General features: G+C 37.6%; 1 protein-coding gene across 5 annotated transcripts in view; it reads left to right on the forward strand.

The window, feature by feature from the left end:
* The window catches only part of Reps2 (RALBP1 associated Eps domain containing 2), a 187,881-nt gene that overhangs the window by 108,912 nt on the left and 54,709 nt on the right, over nt 1-24,260 (forward strand). For 3 of the 5 annotated variants that reach the window (XM_042680456.1, XM_042680454.1, XM_042680457.1), the window contains exons 6-13: nt 149-284; nt 3,035-3,098; nt 5,069-5,211; nt 8,365-8,459; nt 13,460-13,529; nt 14,959-15,012; nt 20,003-20,048; nt 23,364-23,500. In XM_042680456.1, coding sequence (XP_042536390.1) covers nt 149-284; nt 3,035-3,098; nt 5,069-5,211; nt 8,365-8,459; nt 13,460-13,529; nt 14,959-15,012; nt 20,003-20,048; nt 23,364-23,500 — 745 coding nt within the window. The remainder of the gene's footprint in view (nt 1-148; nt 285-3,034; nt 3,099-5,068; nt 5,212-8,364; nt 8,460-13,459; nt 13,530-14,958; nt 15,013-20,002; nt 20,049-23,363; nt 23,501-24,260) is intronic. The other 2 variants (XM_042680458.1, XM_042680459.1) reach the window with 2 other exon arrangements.

Genomic DNA, 24,260 nt, shown 5'->3' on the forward strand with positions numbered 1-24,260 from the left:
ATTTCAGTTATGAAACAGATTTATTCCCTTGAGGAAAAAAAACTTAAGAATAATACATAATGGCTTCTACCGGTGTTTAAGTTTTATACTTCACCTCAGCAGAGGCACCTTGTCTAAGCAGTTCCTTTTTTATTTTTATTTTAAAAAGTCTTTTTCAGTGGAGAGGGAACTACAGGACAACAGTAATTACCCGGATGAACCCTGGAGAATAACAGAAGAACAGCGGGAATACTATGTCAATCAGTTCCGGTCGCTTCAGCCGGATCCAAGTTCCTTCATTTCAGGTAGGAACATGATGTTCTTGGACATTATTCTCACATGAATAGTAGTAAACATCTTGAGAAATAATTTACATAGAATGGAATATGACAACCTTCTTTGATTCAACTTGTTTTTCTCAAAGATGGAATTTCTTATCAAGTTTAAATTGTGCATATAAAAGTTGCCAATAACATTGGGAAAACTATATTTCTCTTTCAGAAGGGTTAACAGGGAATTGGAGGGGGCCTTGTCCAAATCCTTTATCTGTGTGAGCTGAAGCAGTTCTTGAAATGGTAGATAATAACAAATCTGCTTACTTCTATTTAGAATCAGAGCACAGACAGAGTATAGCTTTCCAAAACAAGTGTTTTATGTTTTATACATTCTAGAAGTTCAAACTGATGACCATTTTCTTTGGCTCAAGTTTTTCTCCTCTGTTTTATTTTTCTGAGAAAAATTAAGATATGGAAGGAAAACTGGCTATCATTTTCCCCTATGGCATCTTATATATACATATATATGTATATATATTTTTTTTTCCTTGTTGATTTCTCATATAAAAATCAAGCTGAGAGGAATTGATGTAATTCCTGTGTGCCTACATTTTGCCAAGTTAATGACTAAGCAAACAGTGCAATAAGACTCTGGAAAAAAATTCATAAAATGTTCTTTAATTTTCAAGGATAACAGAGTATTATTTTTTTTTTCCGGTCCTGGGGCTTGAACTCAGGGCCTGGGCCCTGTCCCTGAGCCTCTTTGTGCTCAAGGCTAGCACTCTACCACTTGAGCCACAGAACCTCTTCTGGCTTTTTCTAAATAGTTTATTGGAAATAAGTCTCTCTCATGGACTCTTCTGCTTGGGCTGGCTTCAAACCATGATCTTCATATCTCAGTATCTTGAGTAGCTAGGATTACAGGCATGAGCCACCCATACCTGGCAACAGTGTATTCTTGATAATGCTAACATGATGTTTTGAAGTATGGACTAAAACTAGTTTTCTTCCATAAAACAAAGTGTAACAGATATATTTGTATAAATAAAAATAAACATCATTTTGTTGACAGTAATGGCTTTCTGGAAGTCAGAATAGTATTGCTACAACAAATTAATGCTACAACATATTAATATTATGGCTCAGAAAAATGAGCAGAAACCCATATTGCATATATTGTCTATTGCTAGCCTTACCTCTTGCTCAATTGACTTTCTTCACAACATATTCAGATATGTAGCCAAACACAAATAGGTACTTGCTAGAAATATTTTTATTTGGAGCTAGGTGCCAGTTGCTTATGAGTATAATTCCAGCTATTGGAGGGGTAGAGATTGGGAGGATCACAGTTCAAGGCCAGACCAGACAAAGGTTAGTAAGACCTTGTTTTAACCAATAGTCGAGTGTGGTAGCATGTGCCAATTACCCCAGATGTAAGGAAAGCGTAATTGGAAGGAGAGATATTCAGGCATAAACATGGGACTTTACTCCTAAAATAACCAAAGGAAAAGGGCTCGGGGCATTGTGCAATGGTAAAATGGTAAAGTGATTGCCTACAAAGCAGGGGGTGCTGAGATTAATCTCCAGTACTGAGAGAGAAAGAGAGACAGAGAAAGAGGGACAGAGAGAGACACACACAGAGAGAGACAGAGACACAGAGATAGAGAGAGACAGAGACACAGACGTAGACACAGAGACAGACAGACAGACAGAGAGACAGAGAAGAGGAGAGGAGAGGAGAGAAAAAAGCAGAGCTTCACTGAAAATATTTTCAAGATGCTTATCATATTCCTATTTAGTGGGAGTAATGGTATCAGTTTTTGTTCTGCTCACTTTTCTACCATGGCTATTATTTTTTTCTTTGATAGATTTTTACTTAACTCTGAAATTAGTTTTTTTGAAGTTTTAGTAAAATTTTGCAGAGGTTTGCTAAAACTTTTATGAACTTTATGGGAGCTTTTTGCCCTATTTTGACCTAAATATTCTTCTAAAAACTATGAATATGTTTTGTATATGGAGTTTGAATTCAGAGCTTTTGTTTGTTAGGCAGGCACTCCACCACGTTTCTGCTTTTGTGTGTGTGTGCGCGCATGTGCGCGCCCTGGTCTTGGGCATTGTCCTGATCTTTTGTGCTCAAGGCTAGTGCTCTACCAATTGAACCACAGCTCCACTTCCAGCTTTTTTGTTTTTAATTAGAGATAAGAATCTCATGGAGTTTCTTGCTCAGGCTGGCTTTGAACCTTGATCCTCACATCTCAGCCTCCTGAGAGACTGGGATTACAAGTGTGAGCCACAGGTTCTGGGCCCTTTTTGCTTTACTTATATTTTGAAGAGCAACTTATGTTTATATGCACGGTAGCCTAGATTGTGTCCCTTCTGTCTATGTATCCCATTATGTCTGTCATATATCACCATCCCAGCTTCTTGATTGAACTGGGGTCTTGACAACTTTTTGTCTGGATTGATCTCAAAATGTGATCTTCCTGATTTCTGCCTGCTAAGTAGCCAGGTTATAGTGTGAGATACTGTGCCTGACTTTGTATGTTGCTTTTATTTTTAATAATTGTGTATTTTTTTGAGGTGCTAGGAATTAAACCTAGAGCCTCATGAGTCCCAGATAAGGCATACATGGCTTTGTGTGATTTCTTGAGGATTAAATATGTCTGTGGCTACATGGTAATGATTGCTGAATGGAAAAAAATGGGGATCCACTTGCATATAAATTAAAAACTGCTCTAGATAAGTAATTACTGGTTTATTTAAACAATGGCTCTTGACAGGATCTGTGGCCAAGAACTTCTTCACCAAATCAAAGCTTTCCATTCCAGAACTCTCTTATATATGGTGAGTACATTTAATGCCAAATAGTATCACATTAACATAATATTCATTCTTTAGCATTTTTGAAAGTCTTTTTTTGAATGATATTTTTAACAGATTGAGAAAGTGACTCGAGCTTGGATTTGTGTGGCTGTGAAAATAAAATAAATTACCACACACACATACACACACACTACATACCACAAATGTTAACTACTAGCTTAAAAGTAATTTAATTATTATTGCCTTCTCAATCCTTTTTCAAATCTAAGTAATGGTGGACATCTGAGATATTCTGTCTTGTATATTTTATTTTCAGATTTTTTGTTTCACTTGGTGCGAGGCAAGTATAAGGCAGGGCGAACAGAAGGTCTGGGAACATTTGGAACGGAATTAAATCTGCATATTCTAGCTGCTTCTGAGCTCTGTCAATTTGGCCAGTGTTTCTTGGCTGAGCCCTCATTCAGCCTTGCAGCTGCACTATCCCTGTACATTGCTGCTCAGGCTGCCTTGGCTCTCGCTTCAGAAGGGCTATACTGTGATGGTCCAGATGGCTCTCTTTGCATCTATGAAAATGCTCTGTGTTGTAAACTCCCGGCCATGTGTGGATTACTTCTTCCCCAAGACCAAGCAGGAGATTGTGTGGTTATCAATGTATAATTAAAATATTGGAATGTTTATGTAGAGGGCTTTTATCTTAAGGATTTACAAAAAATAAGTTGTACAATTCTACATCATTTAATTTCATCTTATTGAAAAAAGTATTCCAATAATGCTCATATATGCCATTGTATCTGGGATTCTGAACTGCATTGAGGTTCTTTAGCAATGTAATCTAGGATGATTTTTTTTTTTTTTACAAAAAGCTTTATATTATATTTTGAAGCTGGGGGAAAAAAGAAATTATCATTTTGAAAAAAAAAAAACCAATCTGTTTTGGCAGTATTCCCAGCCTTAACATGATCAGCATGAGGGCTCCTATCTTTTTTTTGAGACACATCCATGAAGACCAAATGGCATTCTCTCTATCCAGCATTTGAAGCCGTTCCCAGATTGCTCACCCTGGGAAGCAGCTGTTTTAAGACTGATCCATTCCAAACTGAAGGAGGGGGAGAAAGGGGTTGGTCCAAAGCGAAGTTATGTAGCTTATCATAGAAATGGGTTTTGTTTTCCAGTAGCAATAACTTCTTAGTAAAATCTTGTATAAGTCCTATCTCTTTACCTGTGCAAATACAAGTAGACTTGTTTTTGTTACACTTCAGAAGCCTTAGAGCTTAACGGGTCTTAATTCCTTTGGCAAATAGATTTCTTTTGTATTGAGTAAATAGGTCTGTATCTTTTAATGGGAAACAGTGGCTAACGTGAATATAAGCTCTTGCAAGACTTTTTCATACTTTCTTATTTGCTTCTAGCTTCCTCTAGCTTCCAGTTTCATCTTAAAACATAATTTCATCAGTATTTATTTAGCTCATTTATATTTTCCCAAGAAGGAATTATCAGGCAAACAATAGTTTGCTACAAAAATTAATGTAACTTGGAAAGTTCAAGGCTTATCCTTAAAACTGGAAAAAAAAGAAGCACCAATTTTTGTGCTGAGTAAACTGCACAATTGCTGCACCCACCTTTCCCTGCCTCTTTTGAGTACTAAGGACTCTTCACACTATACAATTTGCATTTAGTGAGCAATTGTGGAATTCCAGGCATCACTTTTCATTTTATTCTAGACTTCCTTGCTCCAAGTATCAGTCTTGTTAAACAGACCTATCAGAGAACTTTAAAAACTTAAATTTTTATTTACAGAATGCTACTGATGTGAATACTGTCTGTTAATCAGGGTTTTTCTTTCTCTGAGTTGTTCTCTGAGATTTCAAATTGGTGTGGTCAGGAGAGTTTGGGGATTCTGCAGGCCCATGCATGGCTAGAGAGCATAGGAGTTGTAATCGCATGTTGGAGGTGCAATTCCATGGCAGGTGCTCATGATTTGTTATATTTAGGGAACTTAGCGATGCTGACTGTGATGGAGCCCTGACTCTGCCTGAGTTCTGTGCTGCATTTCATCTCATTGTGGCTCGGAAGAACGGCTACCCACTGCCTGAAGGCCTGCCTCCAACTTTACAGCCAGAATACCTGCAAGCAGGTAAAACCTCATTATACATTAGAAACCTTAGACATTTTCTATGGAGTCCTCATAAAAACTTTTATTTTCATTCATAAATATGTATACATGTGTGTTTTGTGTGTGTGTGTGTGTGTGTGTGTGTGTGTGTGTGTGTGTGTGTGTGTGTGTGTAATGCTGGTCCTGGGGCTTGAACTCAGGGTGCTGTCCATGAGCATTTGTGCTCAAGGCTAGTGCTCTACCACTTGAGCCATAGCTACACTTCCAGTTTTTGGTTTTTTTTTTTTTTTTGTAATTGAAAAGAAAAAAGCCAGCCCAGGCTGGCTTTGAACCACAATTCTCAGATCTCACGTTTCTGAGCAGCTAGGATTACAGGTGTGAGCCACTGATACCCAGCTTAAAACTTTCCTTCCTTCCTTCCTTCCTTCCTTCCTTCCTTCCTTCCTTCCTTCCTTCCTTCCTTCCTTCCTTCCTTCCTTCCTTCCTTCCTTCCTCTCCCTCTCTCCCTCCCTCTCCCTCCCCCCTCTCTCTTTTCTTTTTTGTCAGTTGTGGGGCCTGAACTCTGGGCCTGGGCGCTGTCCCTCAGCTCTTCAGCTCAAGGCTAGTGCTCTCCCACTTGAGCCACAGCACCACTTAGTGCTTTTTCTGCTTATGTGGTGCTGAGGAATAGAACCCAGGGCAAGGCAAGCATTCTACCACTGAGCCACCTTGTTTTAAAAAATATTGTAATAAAAATACTATTAACTTAAAAAATGTAATAGAATCATGCTCACTGCTGTTTATTTATAATTATTGAATGAATTTCTTTTTATAGATTAGAGGGCTGAATTGTAAAGATAAATTGGATTTTTGGTTGAATACCCATGAACCTTTGATATTTTCATGTCTAGATGACTGGGTATTTTCTGGTAGAAAATTTTTGTCATGTAGTTTGCTAGAAATGTTTAGAATACTGACTAAGTAAAGGGCACTGTACTGAGAAGAAGGAACTGAGAAGAGACATGAAGCCTGGGAGGAGTAGAAATTTCAGACCAGTAACTGGAGTACACGAATGAGGCATAGAGAGAAAGATAAGGCTGGCAGTAGCCATAACCTGTGTTAGGCAGAGAAGTGATCAAATTGGACTTTTGTTTTGAAATGATCATGCTAACTGCCCTCCAAATAGCAAGATTTCAAAGTCAAGGTTGGAAACTAAGTTGTTAGTAGTCTAGCAAGGACTTGCACTAGAATGGGGATATATGAGTGTGGAGATGGAGAATTGTAGACACAACAGAGAAAGATTTAGCAGTTGTTGTCATGTGTAGTTTTTGAAAGTATTACTTTTCCACACAAGAAACTATCATGATAAGTCATTGATTGATTTTGTACTTATAGTCAGAGCATTGGTAGATAGACTAAAAAGACAAATATTATGCTGGTTGAAAATATTCTACTCTCAGTCTGGATTCAGGATGTTTATTTGTGCTGGTCCTGAAGCTTGAACTCTAGGCCTGGGTGCTGTTCCTGAGATTCTTTTTTTTGGGGGGGGGCGGTCCGGTTGTGGGGCCTGAACTCTGGGCCTGGGTGCTGTCCCTCAGCTCTTCAGCTCAAGGCTAGTGCTCTACCACTTGAACCACAGTCCCACTTCCAGCATTTTTTTAAGTAGTTTATTGGAGATAAAGGTCTCACAGACTTTCCTTCACAGGCTGGCTTCAACCACAACCTTAGATCTCAGCCTCCTGAGTAGTTAGGATTACAGGCATGTGTTATCAGTTGCCCAGCTGTTTTTTTTTAAATCAAGGAAACAGAGCACCAGATATGATAAAAAAAAATCACGAGGGCCTCTGATACATCCCATTCAATACCAGTGAAGTTTAAACTAGAGTAAGAAAATCAACAAACAGGTGAAGGCTTTTGCATTCAACTCCACAGGCTTTTCTGACCAGTACCTTAATACAGAGTATTGATGGCATTTTAATCACTAGTGGGGATGGAAATGTGAGTAAAATTAAGAACAACATCAATCCATTTTGTAACAATTGATTCAATGTTGTTTAAAGTTGGCACTAAAATTTAACTCCCTAATATTATATCTTGACAAATTCAATTTGTAGCTTATGTTTGTCGTATACCCAAGTCTGCTTTTGCTCTTTGGAATATTGACATTTTTAATCTGTTTAGATATATCCTTCTTAATTAGTGTATGTCAACATGAATCAAAATTTGCTCCTAAGAAATAACACAGCTATTTGGTAATTAGCTTATCACAATAGTATGATTTTTCTTCACACTAATTCAATCGGTTTACCCAACTAATAGCCACTATCACTGTTGTATGTTAGAAGAAATTCACACTGTGATTCTTCTTCTTCTTCTTTTTCTTTTTCTTTTTTTTTTTTTTTGTCGGTCGTGGGGCCTGAATTCTGGGCCTGGACACTGTCCCTCAGCTCTTCAGCTCAAAGCTAGCACTCTACCACTTGAGCCATAGCACCACTTCTGGCTTTTTCTGCTTATGTGGTGCTGACAAATCGAACCCAGGGCCTCATGCATGCAAGGCAAGCACTCTACCACTGAGCCACCTTCCCAGCCCCACACTGTGATTCTTATTTCCTTGTTGTAAATCAGCAAAGTTTTATGCTTTTATTTCCCTATTAACCAAAGATAATTATGACAAATGTCATAAAATTATCTTAGACATACTTCCTTCAGTATAAGATCTGTTTATTTCCAGCAACAGCTAAAATGAAGTATCTGGTTAATATTCATAATATTCAAATTTACAACCAATGTCTTTATGAATTGTGATAATGATGTCTAAGTGAAACATCACTACTGTGTTATAACATAAAGTTCTGGGAACATGGGTTTTTTAGTTGAACTCCTAGGAGTTCAAGATCCTGACCTTCATTTATCAGCAATATGACCCTGAGTAAGTTATTTATTACACCTTTCCTAGTTTCAGCGTGTAAAAAATGGTGATCTTACAAGTTGGCATGATAGAAGTATGGGGTTGTATTTATTAAGAGCCTAAAATACTATCTCATCATGATTAGTGGTACAGGTTGTATATATTAGCTATAGTGTACAGATAGTATATAGGATTTGTTGTTATGTTTAAAAGCACAGAAAGGTTGACAATGAGCACTACTATAACTATAGTAACTATTCTTACATGTGCCTTTTCTTTTGTCTTAGCTTTTCCTAAGCCCAAGTGGGAGTGTGCTTTGTTTGATTCTTATTCTGAGTCAGTTCCAGCAAACCAACAGACCCGTGACTTGAATCGGATGGAGGTATGTAAAAGATCTACATTTGTTAATATATAAGGATATGTATGAAAATAAATATTTAGCTTATATTCTTTGTAAACTTTGGAAACATGAACTTTTATTGTTTTTATGCTCTTTTTATTGTTTTATGCTTTCATAATTAGCTTTTCAAATCTAGATCTATAATTATTTTTTCTCTGCTTCATAAAGTATGGTTGATGATTCAGCCAGTGTCTCTTGACCATTTAGAGATAGTTAGATATAACCAACCTAGGCCAGAAAATATTAACCATGTTTTTTACTTTAACCAAGTTTTAATTTCCTGGTAAATAATTTAAGTTGTATTTTTAGTGGCTGGTTATTAGCAAGTTATAATGACTCAGAACAGTTTTGAGAAGAGGTTTGAGAACTATTTAAAGGATCCCAAATCACATCCAAGGTTCTATCAGAGTTTTAGCTTTTGGATTAAATTAGGACTAATCTGGATTTCCCAAAGAAACGTAGAGATTCACACAATATTGGGAAATTAATACAAGGTCTTTCTCAGGCTCTTGGGTTGCTAAGATTATAGGCATGGACCACTAGCCCTGACTATAAACTTGTTTTAAAAATAATGTAATAAAAACACCATTAACTAATGATCCTTAGCTATGGTGTAATAAATAGGAATTGTTATGGCTGTTGTGGTTGTCACAATTATTGTTATTATTATTCTTATTGTTATCATGAGCACTATTATGATTACTATGATAATAATTTAAGATACCACCTGTTTTCTTCCTAAAAGAAAATTTGGAATTGGCATTGGGGGTGTAGCTCAGTGATAGAACACTTGCCTAGCAAATGTAAAGCCCTAGGTTCAATTCCTAGCACCCAAAAATCTGGAAACATTTTTAATTGAAAATTTTTATTGACATGCAATATTTGTACATATTTATGGGGTACAGTATGACAATTTGGTACATATTAATGTACCAATTTGGTACAATGCATTAATGAAATCAGAGTATAGACATACGTAAATATATGGAGTTTATTAAAGACTTCTGTTAGAGTCTTCTATCATTGATACCATTACAAGAAGATAGAAGTCAAAGGCAGAAGAAAGGGACAGTTCTTTAATTTCTATTGCTTAGTTTGATTATTCCCCCATACCTAAAGTGTGTACTGCTCTGATCCTATGTGAGCCAGTCAAGCCAGTCTCTCTGCTTTTCACTGATTAACAACTCCCTTGTGCTCTGCAATTATTTCTTGGAGCTGCAGCCTCCATGGTGCTTTCCTCAGTAGATTTCTACACATGGGGAAAAGATATAAAGAAAAGTGACTTCAGAAAGAATGATGGATATGCATATGAAGAAGAAGATATAATAATTCTCTGCTTTCCATGCTCCTTGGTTTACTTTGGGGTTCTAGAATTCTGTCTATGAAGTTAGGACTGATAACCCTGTAACTCTGACATGGCTGTACTGTACTATGTAGATGTGATGTCCTTTCCACTTTATATGAAATTGTGAAGTTGCTAGGTGGTTTTCTTTAAACCACCATTCTATATAAACTATATAAACTACTTTTTCTATATAAACTTGCCATAGTATTAGATTGTCTTGGCCTTTCCAACACAAACAAGTAATATTTTTTTTATTGGTAGAAATTATGTTGTTTTCCTCATGTAGTCACATGTCATCTTTCTAAAAGGAAAGGAGAGCAAATATATCCTTTATTGTTTTGCGCATCTAGTTTTATCATTTTTGCACACTTTCACTGGCCTATTTGTCATTAAAAGATGTAGCTAGTCCTTTTTTGTGCATGTGTGTGCCAGTACAGGGTATTGAACTCAGGCTGGCCTTTTCACTCTACTCAAGGCTGATGTTCTACCATTTGAGCTACATCTCCACCCTAGTTTGCCTTTTTTCCCTGTCCAAACCAGAAACACAAAATAACAACAGATATTTACTTCTTTCCAATCAAATGATTATTTGTGAAGATGAGATATTCTTATATAATGAACATAGTGAACAGAATTGAAGGATGAAGTAATAAGCTTAATGGATTGTTTAGTCATTTAAGAAATTTAGGCCATCATAAAATGGGCACTAATGGAAAAAAAGGGACAGATAGGTGCAGATACAGGAATATTCAGATACTCAGAGATTTCAGTATCCCATTATCATCATAGATAGATCATCCAGATAAAAAATTCAGACACTCAAAGCCGGGCGCTGGTGGCTCACGCCTGTAATCCTAGCTACTTAGGAGGCTGAGATCTGAGGATCGCGGTTCAAAGCCAGCCCGGGCAGGAGAGACCGTGAGACTCCTATCTCCAATAAACCACCAGAAAACCGGAAGTGGCGCTGTAGCTCAAGTGGTAGAGCGCTCGCCTTGAGCTGAAGAGCTGAGGGACAGCGCCCAGGCCCAGAGTTCAAGCCCCACAACCGACCAAAAAAAAAAAAAAAAAAAAAAAAAAAAAAAAAAAAAAAAAAAAAAAATTCAGACACTCAAAATTAAACTGTACCACAAATTGGAATACATATGTATATGTACATATATGTATCATTTCCATTCAATTCTGTAGAATAAATATTCTTCTTAGTAGCCTATGAAACTTTGTCCAAAATAGACCACATTTTAGGTTATAAAACAAATCTTAACAAATACCTAAAAGAAAGATTTTATTTATATTTTATCATAGCACAATGGAATGGAACTAGAAACCAATGCTAGAAATTACAAATAATATATAAATACATGGAGATTTAAAAATGCACTTTTTTCTTTTTGCTCTAATGGGGCTTGAACCCCAGACCTCAAACTCTCATTCAGCCTTTTTACTCACTGCTGGCATTCTACCCTCTGAGACAAACTTCCAGTTCCAGCTTTTTGCTGGTTATTTGGAGTCTTACAGATTTCTCTTCCTGGCTGTCTCCAGATCTTGAACCTCCGATCTCAAACACCTTATTAACTAGTACTATAGGCATGAGCCTCCAGCACCTGGCCAAACAATACATTTTAGAGTGATCAATGGGTCACTGAAGGATCAGATGGATATTAAAAAAGTATCAAATAAAAAATTTAAAGCATTACTTACTAGTTTCTTTGTAACACACAAAAGGCATTTCTAAGAGGAAATTTTGTAGCGATGATGGAGAGGTCTCAAATGAATAATTTAATGATGTCCCTCAATGTCTTAGAAAAACAAGAACAAGCTAAACTCAGAATTAGTTGAAGGAAAAATAATAAAGACCAAAGCTAAAAGTAATGAAATGGAAACCAAAAGAACAGTACAAATGATCACTGAAATAAACAGTTGCTTCATTGACAGAGAAATGCAATTGACAAACCCTTTTCAAAACTAAACAAAAGAAAGAGGAGATCCAAACTAATAAAATTAGAGGAGACAAAAAGGACATTTTAAATGGTACCAATGAAATACCGAGCAACGTTATGGAATAAATAAACTTAATACTCTAATAATATGGAAAATCTAGCATAAATGAATGAATTTCTAGATACTAAGACCTACCAAAATTAAACCCAGAGGATATAAAAACAACTGGTTTATACTGAGTAGTGAGATTGAAGCAGTAATTAAGAGTCTCCTAACAAAGAAAAGAGCAGAATTGAATAGATTCACTGCTGAATTCATTAAAGAACACACTAGTGCTTATAAAACAGTCCATGAAATAGAAAGGGTAGGAATGCTACCAAATTCCTTCTATGAAGACAGTAGTATCCTGAAAACAAAATTGAATAAGGACATAACAACAACAGCAGCAGCAGCAAAAATAAACCCTATGGACTAATTTCCCGATGAACATATAGAACATATAGAAATCCTTACAAACAGAATTGAACAACACATTAAAAAGGTAACATACTATGATCAAATTTGTTTCATACCAGGTATTCAAGGATGAGTGAACACACACAAATCAATACATGTAATAACCCCCACCCCCTGGCTATTGATCAATAGTGGATAGGGAGCAAGGGGAAAAGATAGTAATTACTGAGAGTTTGTGCAAAATAAATTCATACTAAGAAGATTTTAAAATAATTTCTAAGGGCTGGGAAGGTGGCTCAGTGGTAGAGTGCTTGCCTTGCATGTATGAGACCCTGGGTTCGATTCCTCAGCACCACATAAGCAGAATAAAAAGCCGGAAGTGGCGCTGTGGTTCAAGTGGTAGAGTGCTCGCCTTGAGCTGAAGAGCTGAGGAACAGCGCCCAGGCCTAGAGTTCAGGCCCACAACTGACAAAATAATAATAATAATTCCTATTTGATCAAAATGGATATTCAGTACACGTAAGAGCTTCCATCATAGGTAACTTATGACAAATTTTGATCTGATCATCAATGAACTTTTCTTATTCTATACCAAGGAGGCTGTTTTCATCAGGGTTAGGTAGCTGTCTTCATGACAGTTCATGGCAAACATCCACATTATGGGGCTGCTTATTAGAACCTCTCTCTGCTTATGAAAAAATTACATAACATCTAAGTTGGAGCTTGTTTGTCTCACAGGACAAATGTGCAATTCTCTAGCTAGATTATGATTTAATGTACACTCTACATATAGGCTTTGATCTGAATCATTATTTCTTTACCTTGTGTATGTAAATTTTTAATACAAATTAACTTAGTAGTTTAATTAGGTTCTGTAATAGGAACCAAAAGTAATGAAAATACTATTATATTTCAGAGGTTACTGAAGACAGAACTTTTTAATTTTTTTATTGTGAAAATGTAACAAAGGGGTTATAGTTACATGAGCAAGGTAATGAGTACATTTCTTATCCAGCATTGTTGCCTCCTCCTTTGTTTTTCCCCTACCATCCCTTCCCTCCCACCTCCTCAGCTACACCCTCCTACCCACCCCCCACCCCTCTCCTAAATTGTAAAGTTCATTTTTCGACATAGCGTGAAGACAGAACTTTTGGCAAGAAACAGCCTTTTAATCATTTCCTATGTGTGCACATCACATATTTCCATTCCAACCTGCATAACTCATTTCTTTTTCCTTTTTAAGAAGACATCTGTTAAAGATGTGGCTGACTTTCCTGGCCCTGCCCAAGACATGACTGGTGATGATAAACAAGGTATGAAAAGGATGCATTGTCTTATTTCAAAGACATATTCCTCTGTTCCCTTATCTACTTCTCTTGGAATGGCTGGTTTCTTGAGCATCTGAAGATAGTTCTCAGTATGCAAACTCATTGGAATAGATTAAATAGTTGCAACTTGTTGCAAAATGGTGGCTCCTAAAGTGAGAGCAAGAACATTAGTGTCTACATCCCCCCAGCCTAATTGTTAACCTTAGTCTATTCTGATATCTTCCATTGGAATCTGCTTCTGTGAAGTAGAAAATGAGAAGAAATAGAATGAATTGAGAGCTTAATATTTTACATTGGCATACACCATGCTAAAAACACAGGTGTCTTCAAAAAGTTCTCTTCAGCTACAGGTTGTGTCTCAAGGCTTTATCTGTTTCTCAGTGGCTTTGTGGTTATGGTGGTGTAACATAAAGCAAAGCTATCATTTGCTTATTATTCTGGGTAGCCGAGAAGTCACACAATACAGAGTTCTATGTTAGAGCTACCATCAAGCAGGGGGATGACTTGGGCAGCAGGATCTAGAAGTATAGGAAGGACCCGCTCTTCCAAACTCCACGCTTTGTGTAATACGTTTACAATTCTTTCACCAGGTGCTTTTTCATATACTGTCCTAGTCAGCCCTCACAAATCTGGTGTGTTTTGTTACCTAAGATTTAGCCATAAGCAAGCTGAAGTTCAGTTAGTATGAATCATTTCCTTGTACAAAAAAAAAAGGAAAAAGAACTTAAATGAGAATCAGGACTTGGAGTGTCAAACCAGTATTCCATCTGTTATCTCACATTGATTAACTACTCATGAATTGAGCCTTGTCTGCAGTGAAGCTATTCCAGGTTTGATTGCTGAAACCTGCCATTCATTCAGCCTTAGATATGATTAAACATAAAAAATAGTTTTCAGCTAAACAACAATAACGTTATGCTTCCTATTCAAACACTTGCTCCGGAGAACCAGATGGAACTGGCAGTCCCATGTACAGCGATGGGTCTCCCAAATGGTGGGTTAGCTTTCACTGCATGGCGGAATAACCACCAGGCCAGCTCTAAAAGTACTGAAGCTAGCATTGCAGTCCCCGACCTCCTCATGTTATTGATCCTGCTGTCAGAAAGGAAAGGGGGAAAATTCTTAATACTCTTTGGTAATATTCCAATTAACCACTAGAGGCCCTCTCTCTGGAAAATTGAAACTGGTTTGATCTCTGTAGGAGAATTTATTTCCATACTCCACTAGATTAAAAATTATTTTTTATTGTTCTAGTAAATGCTGTAGTGATGTCTAGAGGTTTGTAAGACTTATTTTTATAAGTGATGACTAGGGACTGTTTGTTTTACAGTGATGTTCTTCAGAAATAAATTTTTATGGTTTTGTTCTTTTCTGTCCTTTATTTTTCTTAAAAAATGAAACAAAACACCACTAGCTTTGAAAAGTGCCATCAATGAAGCCTTACCAAAGGACCTATCTGAGGATCCAGGTAGGAGAAAACCATTTTAATATACCTTCTGTGTTATTGTTTCTAAGTTAAAAAACCTAACAGTTTTGTGAGTAGAAAATTGCTAACTCTATATATGTTTCTCTCTAAATATTTGTCTTGTGTTTTATTACAAGTCAGCCTTTTGGCATTCTACTCTTTCCTTTTTTCAGGGACGAAACGAGAATGGCTTATTTTTAAGATTATGATTCAGGTCCCACCAAAAGGATCATTCAAGCTTGTTAAAATTGGAAAGTTAAGAAGATTTGGAATTGAGATGATTTCAATAAGCCACTGTGGTTTCTGTATACAGCAAGGAATTGATAAGTGATTAAATAGAGACCCAGAGTTGGCATTTTCCATTTCCGAAGCATAAATCTCAAATATTTTTTATTATACTTCACCACAGAAAAAGCAAAAAGTATGTGCTTTACATGGAGTAGTTTCCAAGGCGAAAAATAAAAGTTGTGCTTTCCAGATTCTTTGAGATATGGAAATGTGTCTGTGGAACCATAGAGAAGGCTGGGCTGGGTCTTCAACTCTCTCTTGATGTAGCCATGGTTAAATCAAGATGAACTCCGTTCAAAACAAGTGACTACAGAAGTCATTACTATTTGGAGTTCTAGTTATGAGGACATGAAATAAGTTTCTACTTTTCTTTTACTATTATTTCTCTTGCATAGTGGATGAGTAAATTGTATTTTTTTGTTGTTAGCTAGCTATCATCCTGGGTTATTTGCTTAACATTGGAACAAAAGAGTGAATTGAACATATGCTGTGATGATATATTTCCCAAACACTAAGTTCAGTCAAGGTTTAAAAGAGAGTAGGATAGAGAAAATAGTGAGATGGAGTGGGAAAGACTGAGGAAGAGAAGGAAAGAGAGAGGCAGGGAGGGAAGAATAAAGAATATGAATGAGAGCGTATGGCTGATCTAAGTGAAGGAAAGCCTGATAAACCACCAGTTCCTCTGGTGATTCTGGTTTGCAGTCTATTTTGACAACCACTACCTTTAGAAAGTAATGATACAAAATAGATAACCAAGACTCATGACTTCAATAGCAGTGGGAAATCCAAGCCAAATTTTGATTTTTGAAACACTTTCGATTCACTCATCAGAGGGAAATGCTCTGTCTGCACCATCTGAACATGGCTTTTTGCGATTCTCATTTCTGATGCTAAAGTGGATGTTTCTCAGGCTTTGTTAACTTCATATTATAGTCTTTTTAAATTTTGAGTTATTTTTTATTCTTCAAAATGGAACTGTTGTACATTGTACAAGCCATATCTACTGGATGGAATAAATAAGAAAAAAGTTATACTGCTGTACAACCTGCCCATATTGTAGTCTTAATAAAAATAATTTAAACGTGGGGTGTTAAGCTGATGCTTCTCCAACAGGCTTTGAGAATTACACTTCCAGTTTTCACCCAGAGATCCTTTTTTATCATGAAATCAAGTGTTCTCTGGGGCATGAGCTTTAGGTCTCATTTTTAACATTTCTTGACTAAGACTTGACATCACTAAACCAAACCTAACGCGTGTGCCACAGTGCATGAAGTGTATATAAATTCAATTCATATTGTTCCTGAGAGCATGGTATGTTTGTCCGACTTGTTCATTATTCCACTATTGCCCTTTTCTGGGTGTGATGAGATACCTCACCTTAAACACATTTAGTGATTTCTTTGTATCTACTGCAGAAGACACAGGAATCTTAAGGTGATAATTAAAAATTCTATATAGCAGTCCCTTCATTGGGGAGTATGTTCAATTCAGTTACAGCATTATGGAGGGTTAATCTTTTAGACTTCTCTCTTTTTCCATTGTCATTTTTCTGCAAAGATTACATACTAGAGTGTTTCAGTTGTCATTTTTTCCCTTGGCTTTTGCTTGAATTTACAACATAACATACCATTGCCATGTGTGAATATCTGTGATATTCACACGCCCCAAAAGCAGAATCAGGTTTTCAGAGCTTAGAAGTAGACAGAAGAGTTGAATAGGATAGTGTTGTTGAACCTTTCTAGAAGACTTACCATGAGATATTTTGTAAATATTTTTGCAGGTAGAAGCATCTCCCTGTTCTAGTCTCTATAGTTGTTGGCGATGATGATGATGATGATGACGATGATGATGATGATGATGAGATGATGATGATGATAATGACAATGAGGGTGATGTAGTGGGTGATAAATGAGGGGCTACTATATTAGGGAAAGGGGACATTACTTATATATTTTCCATCTGCTCTTCCCTTTTAATTGCTGAAAGTGTACATATTAAAGGAGTCTAGGAGATTCTGTACCCAACATCCTATTCCAACCTATTTCAATTATGCACACTGCACATTGGTGATCTTGGTCTTGATGTCTCTGAGTCGTGCTGAGGTGTTTTATGCCAGTTTCCCCTCAGTGAGGTCTTGTAAATGCTGTTGGTGGTGGTAGGGGGCTGCTTCATTGCTAAAGACTAGTCTATGATCTTAACTGTGCTGGAACAGTTCTCTTTGCACTTTTCCTTCTTTTTTTGTATGCCAGTCCTATGGCTTGAACTCAGGGCCTAGGCACTGTCCCTGAACTTTTGAGCTCAAAGACTACCACTTGAGCCATAGTTCCACTTCGAGCTTTTTTGTGGTTCATTGGAGATATGACTCTCATGGGCTTTCCTGCCCACACTGACTTGGAAGAGTGACCCTCAGATCTCAGCCTCCTGAGTAGCTAGGATTATAGGCTAGAACCATTGGTGCCTGGCTTCATTTTCGCCTTTTTATCTGTCCCTATAAGAAAGAGGTTTCATTTTTATTGGCTTTACTCTGTGGATGGGGAAACTGAGGTTCAGGAAGTTAACAAATCCTTAATGTGATGGCCAGGAGGAACACATGGTCATCAAGACTCCCAGCCTGCTCTCTGGTCTATATCTCCATTGCTCATCCACACCCTTACTTCATCTGACTGACTGTCTATCTGTTACTAGCAGGGATCACCCCTCCTTCTACACCCATCCCCACACCAGCACAAAAAGACAAAGATAATGACAACTGAATAAATGGTTATCATCTGGTTTGGGGGAACAGTATTTGAACTTGGATAGGACTTGTATGCAGATGTTTCTGGAAAGCAGTGGGGCCTGAGGGAAACAAGGGGGCACAGAGCAACACTGGTCAGCCTGCTTAGAGGTTTGCCCCCAGTTCTGTGGTGAGTCTGGTCATATACTGGCCCTTCAGCTTTAGGGCAGCCTCCTTGACTGGAAGAGAGGCACACCCAAGCGCTCTCTCTCTTTCTCTCTCTCTCTCTCTCTCTCTAGTTTTTCTTTCCATATTCATGTGTGAGTGCATGATACAAGCAAGGAGGGACTCAGAGTCCTTGGACATTTGGCGGGTGGTGGTGGTGGTGGTGGTGGTATGGCCAGGCTTCAATTTGTTGAAGCTAAAAGATGCCTGAGTTCTCATTCGTGCAAACCGAAGCTTTTAGGTTCGGAAAAATGGCTCTTCCATGCAACTGACCTGCCTAAGGGAAATATCTCTCAGCAGTTTGCCCTGAACCTTGCTAGCCATTATGAGGGTTTTTAGCTTCCCTTTCTGCCCTGCTTATCTAACCCAAGGATTTAGTGATTATCCTTACTTTTGGCTGCATCATACTAAAGAGGAGTTTCTTTTAAATGTTTATAGCAATGTAAAAAAGAATTTAATAATGCAGTGAGGCATTTTCATTTGGAAAAATTTGTAAAAACAAAGAAATAAATTATATTATCTTTGTTCCTTGTAAGTAGCACTCTTTCATAAGTTTTTAAAATTACTTCTATTTTTGTTTATATGGTATCAAGGAATCCAACCCAGGTCCTCATGCATGCTAGGGAAGCACTCTATCACTAGGCCACATTCCCAGCCCTCCATATTTTTTTTTTATGATGCAAGATTTGCAAAGCTTGTAAATCTTTAGCATAGCTTCTGGTTTCTTATTCTACTCTATTCTATTCCATTATATTCCTTTCTTGTTTCTCTCTTTGTTCGTTAGTACTGGAGTTTGAACTCAGAGCCTAGTGCTTGTTCACTTGGTGCTCTACCACTGAGACACTTCTCCAGCCTTGATTTTTGCTGATTATTTAGAAGATGGATCCTCATAGACTTTTCTGCCTGGCCTGACTTCAATTTATGATACTCTGGATCTCAATTTTCTGAGTATCTAGGAATATAGGCCTGACCCATCAGCATAGCATAGCTACTTGTTTCTGAAGTTGCCTTCTGTTGAGAACTGAAAACATAAAAAGAGGATTGAGAAAAATGGAAGGGGATTGATATTTTTGGTAACTGTTTCTAATTACCTTTTACAATTTATCATGGGAAAGTAGGTTGCATGGGCGTTTGTAGTGAGAAAGTTTGCTTATGATTTAAATTTGATGTGGGAGGTCATGTGATCAACAAAATATTTTAATGATTTCATCCCATAATAGTTTCTATCTTGGTTAGAGATATGGGGAGCAAGAATCTTTTCTTACAGGAAAAATAATCTTTTCTTATAGGAGTCTTGCATTTTTGAGACCATGTTGCTCCACAGTAGTTTATTTTAAGAAAATGTGTAGCTGGATAGATTTCTTCCTAGTCCTCAGAAAAGACTGATTCAAAATCTGTATTAGGCATCACAAGAGACTAACAAGCTTGCAAGTGTGAATCCATCATTAAATAAAAAGATAACCTTGGGAGGTTGGAATGTCTCCATCAGTAAACTTACAATTGATTCTGGCTTCTCTGATAGCGTTGTGATAAAATAGAAAAATATTCTGGGGTTTCTTTCCTTTTAATTGAGCCTTTAGATAAAAAAAATTAAAAGAAAAATTAGGAAAATGTTCAAATGTGGACGCTCCAGACTTCTCCACACGGACATCTTGGTCTCACATTTACTTGTTGATGTGTTCTGTACTAGCCCAGGTGCTGCATATATCACTGTTTAACTGCAGAAATGAAACCCAAGCAAACAACAAATAATCTTTGTTTCAGCAACTTCTAAGGATTCCAACAGTCTCAAAGGAAGACCAAGATCCAGGTAGTATTCAATTCCTGCTTCATTGACTTTTGGGCCCTATTCCTGCCTAAAAACAAGAAACCCAAGCCCCAAACCATGATCTCATTTGCCTTTAGATTTGAAACTAAAGATAGAAACCATTTTACTCTTTGTGAGTGGCTTCCTTAGAACATGCAGTGACACTGGAGAGCCTTTTAGTCTTTGGTTGTTAGTGCTGGATGATGGTGATTGATATTTTCTAGGCCCTCTAGAGGAAGTGGGTTGTATGAGATGATTCAGTTGGGGCCAGATAATAACTAATAAGAACACATAGTTTTGGGAAGAGAGAACTACAGATAAAAGGTAACTAATGACTGCAATTTGCCATCATGACAAGGTGAACACCAAAAAAATAAGTTTGAGGAGTACAATCTAGATGTGGGATGATTTCAAGGATATACTAGGGTTCAGGCAAACAGTTCTTTGGGTCTGTTTATGCCTATATTAGCACCTCTTTGCAGCTTCACATTTTTAAAAGGATCAGTAAGGCAGTCCCTTGGTTGATATCACACTTAGAAAAACAAAGGAGAAATACAAAAATACCAAGTGTTAATCCATTAAAGAATAGAAATGGTATTGAAAGCACTTTTTTTTTTAGCCATACAACTGTTCTATCTTACACTATGTTTTGTGAATTTTTCTCTGGGTCTTAGAGACTTCTTTTGGCTACAAAACACATTCTCAAAAAAGTGAATTTAAGCCTGGTTATATTTTATATTTTTGAATTACTTACATTTAAGTAAATCTCATCTCACTGCAAATCTAAGAGTTATGTCTACAATTTCTTAGTTGAGGTTCTATTACCTTATGTATAGGAGGTGCAGGTACTTATAGTATTGAATGCTAGAGTTTGAATTCAAGCTTTGTGCTTGTTCAGCATGCTTGTACTAGCAGAGGCCCGCCTACAGCCTGGCTTTTTGCTCATTATTTTGGAGATGAGGCCTCATAAACTTTTCTATCCAGACTTTTCTTGAACTGTAGTCCTTCAGATCTCAGCCTTCTGAGTAGCTAGATTATATATGAGCCCTCAGAACTTGGCTATATTTCTATCTTAAAAAATAATTCATTTCAGTAGGAAGAAAAAGCTATAGTCACTATCTCCATGGTGAATACATTTACTCATTTTTGTTTGGAAGGTGGGAGTAGAGTATCCAATCATTTTAATTCTCCTTTTTTTCAAATAATAAGTATTTGTAGAAATGTGAGGGAATGGGAAACAAATCACTATTCTAATATTACCATGCTCGTCCTTTTGACAATTCCCTGGACATTTATTTATTTATTTATTTTTTGCTGGTTCTGAGGCTTGAACTCAGTGCCTGGGTACTGTGCCTGAGCATCTCTGTGCTCAAGGCTAGCACTCTACCCCTTGAGCCACAATGACACTTCCAGCTTTTTCTGAGTAGTTTATCGGAGATAAGAGTCTCATGGAATTCTTGCCTGGGCAACCTTTGAACTACCATCCTCAAATCTCAACCTCCTGAGTAGCTAAGATTACAGGCTTAAGCCACTGGTGCTTGGCTACATTTATGTTTTAATGATTGATATTTAGTATCTTTCTGCAAATATAAGAATACATTAAAAATGGAAATGAAGTAGAAAGGAGGTCTGTAGTAGAAGATAGTGTATTTAATTATATGTGTGCATATACATTATTTACATATATACATTATTCTTTTTTTGAGTAGAACATGTCACCAAAGCTGTGTGTGCATAGGAAGTTCTTGAAAAATCTCTAGAGATAGTCTCTAGTTTTATAAAGCATATTGTCTTTTCATGTTGTTTCCTTTTGATTCTGGGTCAGAGTGTTAAAGCTTTTTTTCCTTAGTTCCTGCCTGTTTATTCTGTGCATCTTGCTAGTTATGGTATGGGGACCACCCCAGAGTATATCATGTGTCATTAAAATCATACAAGAAAGACAAAACCCTTGACTACCACAAAGAAACTTTGAGAAACATATTTATATAAAGAAAAACTTGCCATGTCAAAAACAACTCTATAAAGAACTGATGAGGCTTAATGGTCATTTTTTTTTATTGTTGGTCATGGGGCCTGAACTCTGGGCCTTGGCACTGTCCCTTAGGTCTTCAGCTCAAGGCTGGCGCTCTACCACTTGAACCACAGCACCACTTCTGTCTTTTTCTGCTTATGTGGTGCTGAGGAATTGAACCCAGGGCCTCATGTATGCAAGGCAAACACTCTACCACTGAGCCACCTTTCCAGCCCCTCAATAGTCATTGATAGATTCGAATTTCCTAAGTGCCACTCTAATAGCTAAAGAGAAAGAACAGTTTCTTGAGGTTAATTTGTCTCTAGAACATGAAGTTAGTTGAGAAGAGATGTATACATCCTTTTCCTGATCTATGGAGTTGAATTAATTAAATAAAATAAGTAGATTTCCAATAGCTAGTTTAGCTGCTACTGCCAAAGGATTTCTTCTGTGGTTCATAGGGATAGAAAATCATTAAAAAATTAAGTTTAGAGACAGACTGGAGTTTTAATTGAACCTATGTAACTTTCTAGCTTTGTGAACTTTGGCATTAGTGTTTTTTTTAAATGTCATTGTTGGAGATACAGTCTCAGAAGTTGCTTAGTTAACATTGCCTTGTTATACTGTAATGAAGGTTAAAATGAAGCTTTTGCTTTGAATATTTCCACATACACTTATTTCCCAAGCAAGGCAAGTCAAACCCTTCAATCTGATTGATGTGTTTTCCTTTCTTAAATTCCATATGTGGCATATTCCCTTGAATATATAATTCTTAGTCTCATCTTATCTATCTCAATTCCATATGTGCCTGTCATCACATTTGCAGTAGGCAGGGGGTGAGGTTTTACAATCAATTAATACCATGAAGCCCTTTTATTAGAGCATGAAAATAATTACACCGAAGTGTTTACATGGTGTTCTTATTAAAAACCCTAATCAAAATGGATTTGAATTTACATGAAACTTTTTTTTTGGGGGGGGGGAGATGGAGGGTAAATTTATGTCTATGGCATAATGAAAGAGGTTAAAAAGGTCCTAAGCCGGGTGTGGTGGTGGACATTTGCTCTACCAGCACTTGGGAGACCAAGACAAGAAGACCTTGAGTTTAACCTCAGCCTGGGCTGCGTAGCAAGACCTTATCTCAAGGATGTATCTCCACAGTTATTATACATAGTAGCATCCAAGCGATAGTAGCTGCTCTTGGCAGCTCATTAGTTCTCTGCAGTTACTTTGACGTTCTGTTTCTACCCATCTTCTGGGAGTAAAGCTTTGCTCTTTCCTTCTGACTTTCACTTATTTTGCTGCAGATCTTACTCTAGCACCTCCATAGAAGAGGCCATGAAAAGGGGTGAGGACCCACCCACCCCACCACCGCGGCCACAGAAAACCCATTCCAGAGCCTCCTCCTTGGATCTGAATAAAGTCTTCCAGCCCACTGAGCCAGGTGAAGTGCCTCCCTGTCCTCTGAGCCCCTCTGAGCCCCTCCCTTTTCTGTTGGAGCCATTGGGTGTGTCAGTTGCAAAGGCCTCTGTGAGTTGGGGGAAAGAGCAGATCTGGCAGTTTCTTTTTCCATGATGGTCTTCATATTGCTGTGGGATTTTTTTTTGGGGGGGGGGAAGGAAAGCAATCCCAGCAGATAGACATATGGGTCTGGATCCTTGCCTGTAACTTACTGTGGTACGAGAATGCTGAACATCTGTATCCAGGGGATAAAAATGCTTTCCACTGTGTGCTTGGCTGGAGTCTTGTTCTCTGCATCATGGTAATTTGTAAATAAGATCACTGCCTGCCATTTTCTTAGACACTTATATGGTTCTTTTGCATAAGATCTTAGAGAACAGCCCTTGGCCAGGCCCTTCTCTGACAGTTTATCCTTGTGGAGAAGATCCTGTGAACCATATGGTTTAATGTAAAGAGCCTCCAAATTGGATTGATGGGGATTTGGTAAAGGAGTCTAAGGCCAGGAACCCTTCAAGTGGGCTATGCTGGAGCTTCTGGCAGTAGGAGTTTGTTGAGCTGTGTAGCTGGGCTGGTGGTAGGGGAAGTCAGAGAGGCCTCTCTGTTCCTGGGCTTCCTGTGACTAGACATGTCCTCCTAGGGAACCTAAGGACAGACAGTGAGACACATGCAGGTGACAGGATACAGCACTATTCTAAAAAAAACTGTTCTACTGATTCATGCATTTTAACTCAAGCCGGCTTCAG

The sequence above is a fragment of the Dipodomys spectabilis genome, unplaced genomic scaffold, assembly GCF_019054845.1.
Source record: "Dipodomys spectabilis isolate Male_0828 unplaced genomic scaffold, ASM1905484v1 ptg000061l, whole genome shotgun sequence".
In the NCBI taxonomy this organism is placed as follows: domain Eukaryota; kingdom Metazoa; phylum Chordata; class Mammalia; order Rodentia; family Heteromyidae; genus Dipodomys; species Dipodomys spectabilis.